General features: G+C 40.7%; 1 protein-coding gene across 3 annotated transcripts in view; it reads left to right on the plus strand.

Moving 5' to 3' along the window:
- LOC110949393 (inactive ubiquitin carboxyl-terminal hydrolase 53) overlaps positions 1 to 4084 on the plus strand; it is a 33487-nt gene extending 29403 nt beyond the window's left edge. For all 3 annotated transcript variants that reach the window (XM_022191405.2, XM_022191406.2, XM_051943883.1), the window contains 3 exons: positions 1663 to 1729; positions 1817 to 2541; positions 2633 to 4084. In XM_022191405.2, coding sequence (XP_022047097.1) covers positions 1663 to 1729; positions 1817 to 2541; positions 2633 to 2709 — 869 coding nt within the window. In that variant the 3' untranslated portion in view covers positions 2710 to 4084. The remainder of the gene's footprint in view (positions 1 to 1662; positions 1730 to 1816; positions 2542 to 2632) is intronic.
- Positions 4085 to 13089: the final 9005 nt, after the last annotated feature.

A 13089-nucleotide genomic window follows, 5' to 3' on the forward strand; every position in this document is an offset into this window, starting at 1 on the left:
GGTGTCAAACTTGGAATATTTGAAATAATGTCAGATCACTTCTCTCTTCCTCTCAGTTAAATGTCCTGAATAACTTTTTAGTTAGAAACAGAACGGCCTAAACAGGTGTCTGTCTTGAACTTTATAATAATAAACCTTTGTTCTTATGCTTAAAGTATTTAAAAGCTAATTATATAGCATCACTCAGTGTGCCGCTCAATAAATTAGCTCCTAATTACACAATTTCCTGTTGCAGAACAAAATGAAATACATTTCCTTCTTTAATCCTGTTTAACGACTTGACTAAATGCTTTCCAGTTAACACGAGAATGTCTGGGAAGTTTTTGTCGTACATGTTGTGGTTTAGATAGTACGTTGAATGCAGCTGAAACACAGTCTAATCCATGCAATCGCTGAACATGGAGGGTTTCCCAAGTGCAGTAAGACACCTTGACTACATCTGTATTACTGGCGTCTGCAGCTGCAGCAGTAATACCAAAACTTTGCTGGGATTCGTATTCTCTGGATATCAGTCAGACATTAAACCTTAAGAACAGATTTTTCTGTGATTTTCAAAAGTTATTGCAAGTTATTGTGGCTGTTGCCTGAAAAAGGTTTGGATTTTAAGGTGGCAGACAGTCTTGCAAGTTATTTTCTCTTTCAAGCTTTTACTTGGCGTCAGAGGATGAGAACACACTGTAAACTGCAGTCACTTTTTTATTTTGGAAAATGATACTGTTAGAGTTGCTTGCCAACCTTTCAGATCAGCAACATCAAATTGGGAATTGCCACATGGACTTAGCAGCTTAAAAATGCAATAGTGTTGTGGATTGGATCGTCTTTATTGTCCCCTGGGGTCAAATTGGTTTGCAAACAGTAGTCAAAACAACCAATGTACATCATAAAATGGATAAAAGACATAAATACATGCATTAGAAGTACAGTAGACATCATCATAATAAAGTTGCAATGAGCAGTGAGGGGATCTGAAGTCTCGAGTCTGACCCTGCCGTAATTGCATGCCAGCACAAAGGATTTAGACACTAATGCTTTGAGAGAGTGCAGGGAGGGAAAAAAAAGAGGGTATGCTGACACATCACAGATGGTCCTCAGCAACTCACTGTCTGCCTTGTCCTGTTTGGCAGCTGTCGTCTGTCTCAGGCCTTGTAAATCACACCCACCCTGCTAAGTTGGCAAAGCCCCACCCAGGGGTGTGTTTCTAAACTGTTGTGATTGGTGAAATTCTACCTTATAGCAGCATAATTCAGACCTTAAAACGGTGGTGGAATATTACAGTCTTTGCTCTTTCAGTCTCTCTTCTAAACCAGTTTTCTGATTGTTTTATTAGGCCTGTAAACCCAAAGCTAACAGGGCCTGGATATGAACCCAAATTCCCTTTGAGGGGCCACGTTCTTTGGCTGGATTAGACAGTCAGAGTGGTACACAGGGGGCCTGAGGGAGCTCTGCCAGACTAGCTGCTTTGATACTTCCTCTCCCAGCACCAGGCAGAGGGCCTCACTATGACCCCTGTTAGATAACATGTCTTTGCAGGAGAGACAGAAAAATAATATTGTAGCCGTGCTCTAATAGAAACCCATGACAGATGTTGCCTGGCTTGTTTTTTGAACCATATGGTAGTAATGACTGCAAATTAGTGCCTCATGAGGATTCATTTTTGTCTAGATGAACAAGGAAGAAAATCTCCAGATCCACAAGACTCCAACATCCATTCTGGTCAGCCCATACAGAGGTAATTTTCTAGCACACAGTTCAGTGAAATATTTGAGTTGAGCTGCCAAATGAAATACTAATGCATTGTGTTTTTGCGCTGTGACAGAAAAAGAGCCTTCCGATACACGCCGGGGATCCTGGAGAGGAACAGTGGCGCGGACAGCGAGCGAGAAGAAAATGTGGACAGCAGCCCTGTGAGCCCGGTACCTCTTTACTTAGCAAAGACCAGCAGCTCTGAGTGGAACAGCTCTGATGACCTTGCTGGACCCTTCTCTGAACAAGAAGACACTGGCACCGGCAACATAGACCGTTTCTCGCACAACTATCCCCCACCTTTACCCCCCAAGACTTTTGGCAACAGCCACCCCGACCCATCTGGCTTCCACTCCCTGCCACCAGAGGTGCCAGCACGGTCAAGCCCCCGCAACGAACCCAAAAATGGCCTGTCCCCTCTCTCGCACACCACCCTCCGGCGGTGGATTGAGACACCTGCCGAGCAAAGGCTTTCATCCGACGCCAGCTCCAAGTCGGGGTCATCGGACCAGGACAGGAACGATCTGTCGGCCAGTGAAAGCGACGAGAGGTTACCCAGTCCAAAGCCCAGACACGACGACGATACGGACTCCCCCTCTCTGACAGACATGGTTCTTCCCACCACGTACTTTTCTGTGGATAACTGCATGACAGACACTTACCGGGCCAAGTACCATAAGAGGCCAGCCTTGTACATGAGAGCAGAGGACCATACGTCATCAGGGGAGAGCGATGCCGAAGGGAGGGGGCTTCCTTTGCCAGATCCGATAGAGCCTTCCAAAAGCAGAACAGAATCAGGTACACGGAAGTACACGACACTTTTCACACATGTTCCTGGGCATTTTGGCTCTTTTTTTAAAAATAATTAATTTACTTTGTTGTTTTACAGGTTATTCTACTACGAAGACTACTGCAAAGTGGAATCCAGTCCCTCAAAAAGGACTTGACGAGCACGGTTTCCTATAATTCCTACGAATGATCCTGTGACCGGATACCAAAAGAAATTGTTATGCACTATGACTGCTGCACAGTTTGACTCCTTCCAACAGGGATGTGTGATGTCTCTTGTCATGTAGGATGGTGGACATGAAACTGGATGCCAAAGAGATTGTAAAAAATATCTCCTATCTGGCTACTAAAAAGCTTTGAACAGTGAATTTGCACAGTAGAGAGTAAAGAAAGGTACCAAAAGAATTATGCCTGAAACATTTTGCTGGTAAGATTTGTGAAGAATGTGTCACATAAAGCCACTTTACCACACAAGAGATTAAGAGATTTATTTCACACGCAGAAACCCCCCCCACTGTTCCTTGCAGTTGTACTTTCTGGCACATCTTATGGAATGCTTTTATTTGTTTAACTACTCCCATTTCAGTGTTATGAGGTGTCTGCCCAATTTCTGTCTGTTTTTGACATAATACACCTGCCTTTCAGAGGGTTTTGATAAAACACAGCTGCAGTTAAGAGTCAGAACATGGTTTTGTTTTGTAAATTTTTGGACGTAATCATGGGCACACTTTTGGCACGGCTTACAAAATGGATCCCAAGGATCCCTGTGAATGTGAATCTCCAGGACACCTGCAGTGGTTTTCAGCGGATGTCTTTGCACAATTGTTGAGGTGGATAAAGCTGACAAACTTCAGTTTTTATTTGTACGTGGAGTTTAATGACCTTTGCATATGACCAGCAAAGGTTTTTCTTCTATTTGCCTCCGTCCAGCTTTCTCCAGAGGAGGTGTGATAAACCAAAATAACTCACCAGTGCGAGTTTCCAGGAGTTGTAAGGTGATGGGTGAATAAGTTGAATTGCTTGTCTTGCAGAAAAGTGCGTGGCACATCCCTGTCTCCTCACATGCACACCTGCACTTATCCCATCATCTTTACATATTTACTGTGTTTCTATGTCTTTGCACTGTGTTTCTTGTTTATTTTTACACTCCTTACAGTTATATTATTTTTGTCTGTAGAAGAATTGAATAATTTCTTAAGTCAGTCAGTTGTTTCTTAAAAATAGCTCCTGTTAGCTGCAAGTCTGTGCTCGTGGGACGTGGACATGTCGGTGTAATAATGTCATCTGCAGAACAGCAGAGTGGGGCTTGCTTTATTTTTATTTTTGAAGGGGGTTATTAATAATATGTTGTAACTTTGGCTAGTTTACTATTCTTGGTTCAGATGTTTTATATATGCAGCGGACTAATGCGCAGTGCCTTTTGTATTTTTCTATGTCAAGGCAAGATTGAATTGGAGCCATGATTTGTACAATTGTTTGATTTTAAAGAATTTTTTGTAACATTTAATTTTATTTTTATCGACTGTTAAATAAACAGTTTTATTTAACCATATCCGTGTGTCAAGCTGAGTTCTATTTAAGAGCGGAAAGTATAGCAGTGCTGAGCTTGAATTTTCAATACTTTGTAAGGAGAAACCTGGTCAATGTGCTATTTTTAGAATTATTCCAATCCACACTCCTTTCAAACAGACATGCAGATCATTATATGAAGCAGCTGCTGGGAATTGTGGTGTTTTGCTGCCACCTGCAGACATGGATCTCAAATACAACTGCTAATGCTAAGTGCTGGCTCCATAAAAATGCAGTTAATTCACTACAAACAGAAGCTTCTGCAACCTTTAACTACATTCCAATTAAATCTGTTAGTTTGAATTTACTGTGCTATATTGAATAATTCCAATTTAATCTTTTAATGCTAAATAATTTGCACATAGAGCATGTATCTGTGTTGTACGATGATCACTAAAGGCTGTTATGCTTCAACAAGGACTGATATCGATAAATAAAAGCTAATACGTCATGACTGCTCAAGATATTTATCTTTTCTCTACAGCTGGACTTTCCAACATTTACCGAAACAAGATTTTTTTTTTCGAGTGAACACATTTGCAAAATCAAATTTACTTGAAGAAGTCTAATATTTTAATACTTCAATTTCGCTCATCAGCAATAAAATAGCATGGAATAAAAATGATACTAACGGATGGGAGCTTTTTATATGACTGGGTCACATTTATTTATAACTTCCTTTCAAATCGTAGCTGCATAGCCGTTTGCCTGGCCTGTGATTCCAATGATAATTTCATTTAGGGTTTCAGGATTATTGTGTGATATGAGTGTTCTATCTTAATGAGATTGGTTTGAAGCATCTTGTTCATGATCTAAAGCTGTCTTAAAGTTCTACACACTTTTCTGTTATCTTGATGAGTGAGAAAAATAGCATGCTGTTTTCATCCTGAAGAGGGAAGTAGAGGGCTTGGCAACTTAACCACAAGGTGCTGGTGTAGCTGGATTTAGACATGCACATCAACGAGAGCTATGACTTTTACTTTATTTTTGTTATGAAGCATTTGCTGCAACTTTTTCTACATCTGCTGATCTATGTTAGAGTTTTTTTTTTTTTTAAAGTCTAGTCTTTGCATGTATTAGCTCTCTGAACGCCAAAATTTACATACAGGTTTGAAAAGCAAGTTTAATTTGAAAAGAAATGCCACAATTACACCATGAGTCAAGACGAGAAACTCTGAAACGCAGAGAATCTTCAGCTTTGTGGAGGCCTTGAACAAATCACGTGTGCTCTATCAGTTCACCAAATCATAGCTGTGACCCCAACAGTGATGTTAGAAAAATTCTGAAAATGTTTCTGCTGAACTGCAGAGTGTGATTTTACACAGAGTCAGACAGTATGTAGAGGCATAGGCGTCAGTTTAGGAGGGGGGACGGTGGGGATGTGTCCCCCCCACTTTTTGTCAGGGGTCATTTTGTCTCCATCACATTCAAATTCTTCACATGTAAGCCGTTGTAAACCCAGTTATTTTCAGCAGTATAGAAAATTCCGACGCTCCTGAACGCACCATCCGCACTCGAGAGTTGCACAGACATGCAGCACACCTTCCTGAGGTTAAAAAAACCGTGCAGATGCTAAATTTTGCGCCCGTGCCAAGTGGAAGCTCCGACCAGAGGCGTGCAGGGGCAAAATTTCGGCCCGGGAGAATTAGTACTATAGCGGACCACAGACCATTTTACCCACATGTATCAATAGTTCAACAGGTTGAGCCTCCGTCTTTGGTATGGTGGTTGTGAGTTCGAGCTCAGCTTGTGGCATTTTGCCGCCGTTCTTCGACATTTTCTCAAAGTGCTGTGGTCTCCATCCCCCCCACTTTTAAAAACAAATTGAAGCCCTTGTGTGGAGGCACCATTTTTCATCAGCATTGGTAGCAGATTTTTAAATCTTTTTAAAATAAACAATCAAAGAAATATTTCCCCCCTTTTTTTCATGATTTATGACAATGTAACTGTGTCACACTCTGCACAGAAGACATTTTTAGTTCCCTCTACTTCTGATCATGGTCGTGATGTTTCCAAAGAGGTGCAGGACTTTATAGGAGTAACAAACGGTCAGAAATGGGTTCTGATAGTCACATGATATTCAGATGGAAAGTCTCCACCTGGTGAGACTTTCCATTTTTTTGGCACAGTGGTATTATTATTTTTCAGCACACTGACTTCAACATGTCCCCCTCTCTCATCTGCATCAGATAAACTATTTGTTTTTTCACCTTGTAGGAAGTAAAATCCAAAACAAGAAGGGACAGCGATTTATTCAATAGCAGTCCCACACCGGAGAAAATTCCTTCCAAAAGTTCACTGGAGGACAGACGGGGAGAAGGCATGCCATGCGATGTATTCAGAGAATCCTGACAATGTTCTGCCATTCAGCACTGTGCCCCTTCTTGCATGGCGTGTCTATCACAGTTTCAGGATGCTTAAATTTTAGCTGTCTGCTGGTGTGTGTGTGTGTGTGTGTGTGTGTGTGTGTGTGTGAGTCTTCTCCAGCATCCGTCAGAGTGGGACTCAGGCTGTCAGAGTGGGCTCCTCCTCTGCAGCTGCCGTACTTCATTAGGGGCCATCAGCTGAGCTCAGTGCTTCCACTGTCAGAGTCAGACTTCTGTTTTCTCATTCCTCCTCCCTTTACTTCACTCTTTTCCTCTCTCTCTTTTTTTCCCGGGCTCCCATCCTCTGTCACAAACTGTCCCTCAAGCTCACTCACAATCTTCATCCCCATCCTGGTTTTTCACTCTGTCAACTTACCACAGTCTTTCTTTTCCCTTTCTCGCTAAATTTCCTCCCTGTCTCCTAAAAAGAAGCTTCCTCCAACTATATTTTTCACGGATTTTCTGAATTTTCATTTCCTCTTCAAATCACCACCACCCTCATTTCTTTATGTTCTCAGCATCAGCTAACCATTTTGGTGATGCGCAGGGGTGTCACCAGACCTAATACTGTACTGGGGCACACCTGGGGCACAAAGCATTCATGAGAGTGCGCAAAGTGTGCGAGAAAAAAAACATATTCAGCACTTATTCACATAAAAAAACCTAAATAGTTCTTTAAACCATTCAATAATATCAGACTATGTTGTTGTCTAGATCTTTGATTAACCATCTGAAATGTACTGCGGTAATGCATTTGGCCTACTTGTGCACTTTACTCTCGACTTCTAAACCATTACTGATAAATGCAAATAGGAAGAGCAATTAATCTTTATGAAATATTTATTTCAGCAAACATCTGCAAATTGAACATTTACAAATGTAAAATAAAATAAAGCACCCCAAAATCTCTGGGTTCTTTTATTTCCATAGTAGAAGAATAAATGAACAACTGTTGTGTGTCACTTCAGGCAATCTTTTTTTGGGGGAGTAAACTGTAACGTCTTGTTTTCATTTTTGCAAAGTGGTCAATCACTTGGCTGTGGCTTAACTTGGAAAGTTCCTCACTCTCCACTGACATGATGGCAAGATGGTGAAGCCTATCCTGCCCCATTGTGCTTCTCAGCCAAGTGTGGAGCCGTCTCAGCACACTGAAGGTCCGTTCACAAGTGCAGCTGGACACTGGGATGGTCAGAGCTATCTGAATGACCTGTGTCAAGGTTGGGAACATGACTTGATCCAGCAAGCTGAAAACACACTGCATGTCTGTGATTGGAAGGCTCTCCCACTATTATTTACAGGTGATATATATACAGGAAAAGACCTTGAGCTGCTGCTGTTAAACAGTCTGACAGCAGCAGGTATGAATGACCTGTGGTAGTGCTCCCTCCTTGATGGTGGCGGCAGTAGTTAGTTAGTTAGTTAGTTAGTCAGTCTGCTACTGAAGGAGCTTTGAGCAGCTCCTTCAGTGTGGTGGAGGGGGTGAGAGGCGTTGTGAATAACGTTAGCTAACTTAGCATTAACTTAAGACAGACTTATGTTGCCTAGCTAGCTAGGACTTCACTTACCTCTCTCATTCCTCGCTGCCTTATCCCTGCTGCGGGCGAATAACTTTCTGATATCCATCTAGGAGTTACAGTTCGAGTCAAATTAAAATCAAAAAAATACATTTAACAAGTTGTCGGCTAACGTTACCTACCTCACCCAGTGATTCTCATCGCCCCCCTCTCTCTGTCTCTCTCGACTTCAGTTGATCAGCTGAAGTCGCTACACGTGAATAAATTACCATATTAATTAACCATGTGCACATTGTTTGAGTGAGTGAATACAGTAGCAATGAATTACCATACTAAGTAGTATGTGCGCTGTGGTCTATGCTATGTAGACTTAAAACTCCGAAGTGATTTTTTATTTTTTTTATTGGTGAAATTTTTACTGGGGCACTGCAGATCAGTACTGGGGCACGTGCCCCAGTGAAATCTGTCTGGCAACGCGGCTGGTGATGCGTTTGAAGAAGCTTTCATGCATCTAGTGTTCTGTTGTAAATAGTTCTAAAAATATACTCCATATTAATCATAATATGCAATTTTTTTGGCGAACAATGTATTTTAGCAGAAAAACTTGTGATACCATTATCATGATGAAAAATTACCCTTAGCTCCCCCTTTTAAATCAGTGATGTGGGATTTTACAAGGAGTCTCTGAATGCAGCACCTGCTAATTAGGAGCACCTGGTATCTGCTGCAGGCTGTGGAAACGGAGCTAAACGTTTTCCACGGTAATAATTAGAAATATATATGTTTAAACCTATGCAAAATTATCGAAAACACTAGAAAACAAACTTATTTAACTTTGTCTTCGGTTTGCTTAACACTGGAGATTTTTTTAGAGCTGTGTTTGGACACCATACGGTCAAAAGTTTGATATTACCACGAGGCACTGGAGTTTCACCGGACCTTGGAACAGTAAATAAACACGCTCCACTTAAAACATCCCCCACCTTATATATAGTACCTCTCAGTGCAAGAAATAATAATATATACTGGACGATACACCTACAAAATGATACATCTTCACTACAATAAAAAAAACACAGTCAGGTCAAGGTCATACACCCCAAAAGGCACATCTACATTACCAACAGGCTTAGTGTGCCCAATATGAATGAAATCCCTCAAGTAGTTTCTGAGCTATAATCCGGAAACAAAAAATTATTTGAAGTGCCTCACTATGACCTTGAAAATCAGGTCAAGGTCATACACCCCAAAAGGCACATCTACATTACCAACAGGCTTAGTGTGCACAATATGAATGAAATCCCTCAACTAGTTTCTGAGATATGCTCCGGAAACAAAAAAATATTTGAAGTGCCTCTCTATGACCTTGAAAATCAGGTCAAGGTCATACACCCCAAAAGGCACATCTATACTATATAGAGATGGCCTGGGTGCAATATGAATGAAATCCCTCAAGTAGTTTCTGAGATATGCTGCAGAAACGAAATGCGGACGGACGGACATACGGACGGACGTGCCCACGCCAATACCACCCTCCGTGCCTACCGGCGGGGGATAAAAAGGACCCACAAATCACTGAAATGGAGAACAACGACCAAAAAATATCTGGAAACAAGCAGCCCAGCTCTTCTACTGGTGAGTCAACATGAAGTATTTAGTTTTTTCCTTTGCCTTTGAGTCAAACCTTGACATTTAAGGCTGAAACAAAGACTCCAACAGCAGTAATGATGAAGTTAACCAGCTAAAAGCAGAGGTTGATGCAGATAATTTCTACAGCGGTGACCAAGGCCAAGGGGACCACAATGTCTACTTTATTTATTTATTTTTTCACAAAATTCGTGTTAGCCTAGTAGTATTTTTTTTCTTCACTCAGTTTTAAAATTAGGTTATGGAGGTGAGACTGCCATTTAGAAATCCATGCAAACGCATTTAAAGCATATGAAGTTAGTTTGGGTTTACTAAAAATCTGGAATATCTCTTCAAGTAGATAAATTACATGCAAGAAAGTGTTCTTGTTCAACCTCGTAACTGGCACTCATTTGTTTCTCTTGCAATTTTGTACCTTCTGTGCAATTTCCACTGACAGTATTACAAACTTTTTAAGTGGAGGTCCAGGAATCAATGTTATCTTGGCCATTGTGGGGAAAACAAAACCACTGTGTCTACTTGCAAATGCATACCAGTTCAATTTAAGTAGTTTACACCAATCATAATTTGATTTTGACAAACCTAAATGCAAAAATAGTTGATTAAAGTGTTACATGTAACAGACTTTTAAGAGTAAGGCCTGCTGCAAACTGCACTAAGAATGCTCACATAGATGTAGCACAGTAATTGCTTACAGTCATAGTAAATCATCATATGTGAGTATATAGATAGGTTAAAACTACATTAGGTCTAAGGCCTAACTCTGAAGCCCAGGCTTGAAACAGAACCATACATGTTTAAACCTGCTTTCCACAATAAACTGACTCCTGTTGACAGCTCTCTGCCAAAGACATCTCCACGTCTTTGTTGTGGAGATTTTAGTGCCATAATGGCAACTTGTTGAATAAAGTGTTTATGGGATTGATGGGGACTTATAGGATGTTGCTGCACAATTTTAAAGCCAGATTCAAGAGTGTAAAGGGTTAGATTTCCCTTTTTTTTTTTTTTTGACGAATGTCATTGAATTCAACTGCATTGTTTTAACCTGGATGACCCTGGCCTTTCATAATTTATCAAGCTTTTTTCATGTAACTTCCAGTTGATTGAAAATCTAGAATGGTTCTGTGAGTAATGCTTTTTATGGTGTGAACGTTTTCTGTCTGGTCAGAACCAGGCGTAAACTAACCGTGACGTCACCCATTGGTTTCAGCGCCAAGAAAATGAAGCCCGGATTTTGCTACTTCCTGGTCGCCGTTTTGGATTTTTTGGAGCCAGTGACGTAAAAAGCGTCATGAAAACAGACTGGACTGGAGAGCAACTATAGGCAGGATTGGCTGAGGACTCTCTTATCCCGTCCACATTTTACCGCAGAGGCTTCTGTTGCTGTCTATCAAGTATAGCCACGCCCCCTGGCTCCGCCAACTTTAACAATTTATTTAAAATTCAGTATTGATTTATTTTAAGATCGGCCACCTGATCTCTCATTTTGACCATGAAAATTAACGGGGAAAAAAATCCTGAGCTGTGGAACATCAGTCTATCAAATTTTATTTTTTCCAAAAATGAATTGAGGTCTATGGAGAAAAAGCTTTTTGGAGCCAACCCCAGCGGACGGCGTGACATTGCAAGTTTTTGACACTTCCGGGTTGGCTTCAATTCTGGAGCCAGATGCTACGTCCACTTTATATACAGTCTATGGTCAGAACTACATGATTGTATATTGTTGAATGGGGATTGGCTGCACTGTTAAAATGAAGATAGTAGTTACAGGATGTAACCACTGCTTCGGGTTTTACTATTGGTTGTGTGTAGTAGTCAGATTTGAGTCTGATGGCCTCCCTTTGGTTCTGCTACACTGGCTACAAGATATGAGCTACTGCATGAACAAATAGTTTTATTTTGCTGTTTGAAACTAAGCAAAATTACATATCTGGTGCATTTTATTTAGGATTAATCTTATGTCGACTTGCTGTATCCCATCTAGTCAATGCAACACAAGTGGAATTAATTACTAGTGAATTCAGTGCCAAGCTACAAACAGTCTTGATGGGAATTGCCATGAGGTAGATAATGCAGTTTTTTTCAATAATTTCTATGCTTGACTCATTGGTGCATCTATTGCTACTTTTTGCAACCCCAAGCTGCCGCTCGCCATTTCGGAGTAACTGCTCCTATTACATTTACATATGTTGTCTGAAAATCAAACGCCTAATTTTCTGCATTCTGTTTAACTTTCTTCTTCATTTATTTATAGTTTGAATGTCCTCATATAAAGAAAACACAATTCAATGTTCATGCGGTTTCTGGAAAAACATGTTTAAAGCATTGAGGGAGACCTTTCCCCTGCATCGCCCCTGAAATCTTCACATATTACCGCTGCTTTCTAAGTGTCATACAATATATTTTGTTGTTTCTCAGGTCCAACAGGCACAAAATATCTTTTCTTTATTAATGGTATTGTTCACTTAGTGTGAAGTTTCGAGCCCTCTGTTGAGCCATTTTGGTGGCTGCAGTTAGTTGTACTGTTAAACTGTATTCTTTAATAGAGAGAGGAATGTTGTCCTTTAGTTGTTTCTTATTGACAGAGCAGACAAAATAATAGAAACACGTGCCTTCTGACTTGATATTGAATTGCAAAAGAAGTGTTCAGTCCAGACCCAAGTGAAATTTATTTGCAGAAACCCATCTAGTGGCCATTAGAGGAACTCTGTGCAGGCACTTGAATTAGCTTTTGTGAATGCTGTGCTTAAGCAGTGGCACTTATTCTCCTATGGAGTCTTTGTAAATGCATTTGTTGGCACTGTATATACAGTATATATTTATTTATCTGCTGAACAAACATAATTTCTGTTGCTGGAGGGGACAGCAACATTTGTAATAATGATTTTTTTACCTTCTGGCTCCAAGTTGATGAATTTCCCTGCTGACTAGATCTCATGCACAAATAAAAACTGACAAAGCAGCTTGATTTTTTTAAAAAAAAATCATATTTTATTAGTTTGAGGTCTTATTTGATGTTTATTTTCTCAGCTTGAGGTGCCATATTACTGCTGTGTTTTTTCTGGTTTCTTCTTCTTGCGGCTGCTTTCCCCTTCTTGTCTGTATATCTTCTTTAGCAAACCACTGTATGCCCAGCTGTGTGTACACAAACACACACACAGCCCACAGGCTTCTGTTCTTGTTGTCATCCTGACAAGCAGTAGGAACAGGATTATGGGTAGAGGCCCTCTTACTTTGGGGCAGAAGAAAGTGTGAAATCTGATTGCTCCGGAAGATTTAAAAAATAGGACCTGTGAGGTCGGTGGAATCCTAAATATGAGCAGGCTGAAGAAATACAGTATTTGGGTGTAGTCTGTTCCGGGGATTTGCCAAATTCCCAGACTTGAGAGAGTGGTTTCATGGAGGACGGAGAGAAGAAGTTGCAGGGTGCATAGGTGCAAAAAGGTACTTTTTGCAAGTCT

The sequence above is a fragment of the Acanthochromis polyacanthus genome, chromosome 23 (assembly GCF_021347895.1).
Source record: "Acanthochromis polyacanthus isolate Apoly-LR-REF ecotype Palm Island chromosome 23, KAUST_Apoly_ChrSc, whole genome shotgun sequence".
Classification (NCBI taxonomy): Eukaryota; Metazoa; Chordata; class Actinopteri; family Pomacentridae; genus Acanthochromis; species Acanthochromis polyacanthus.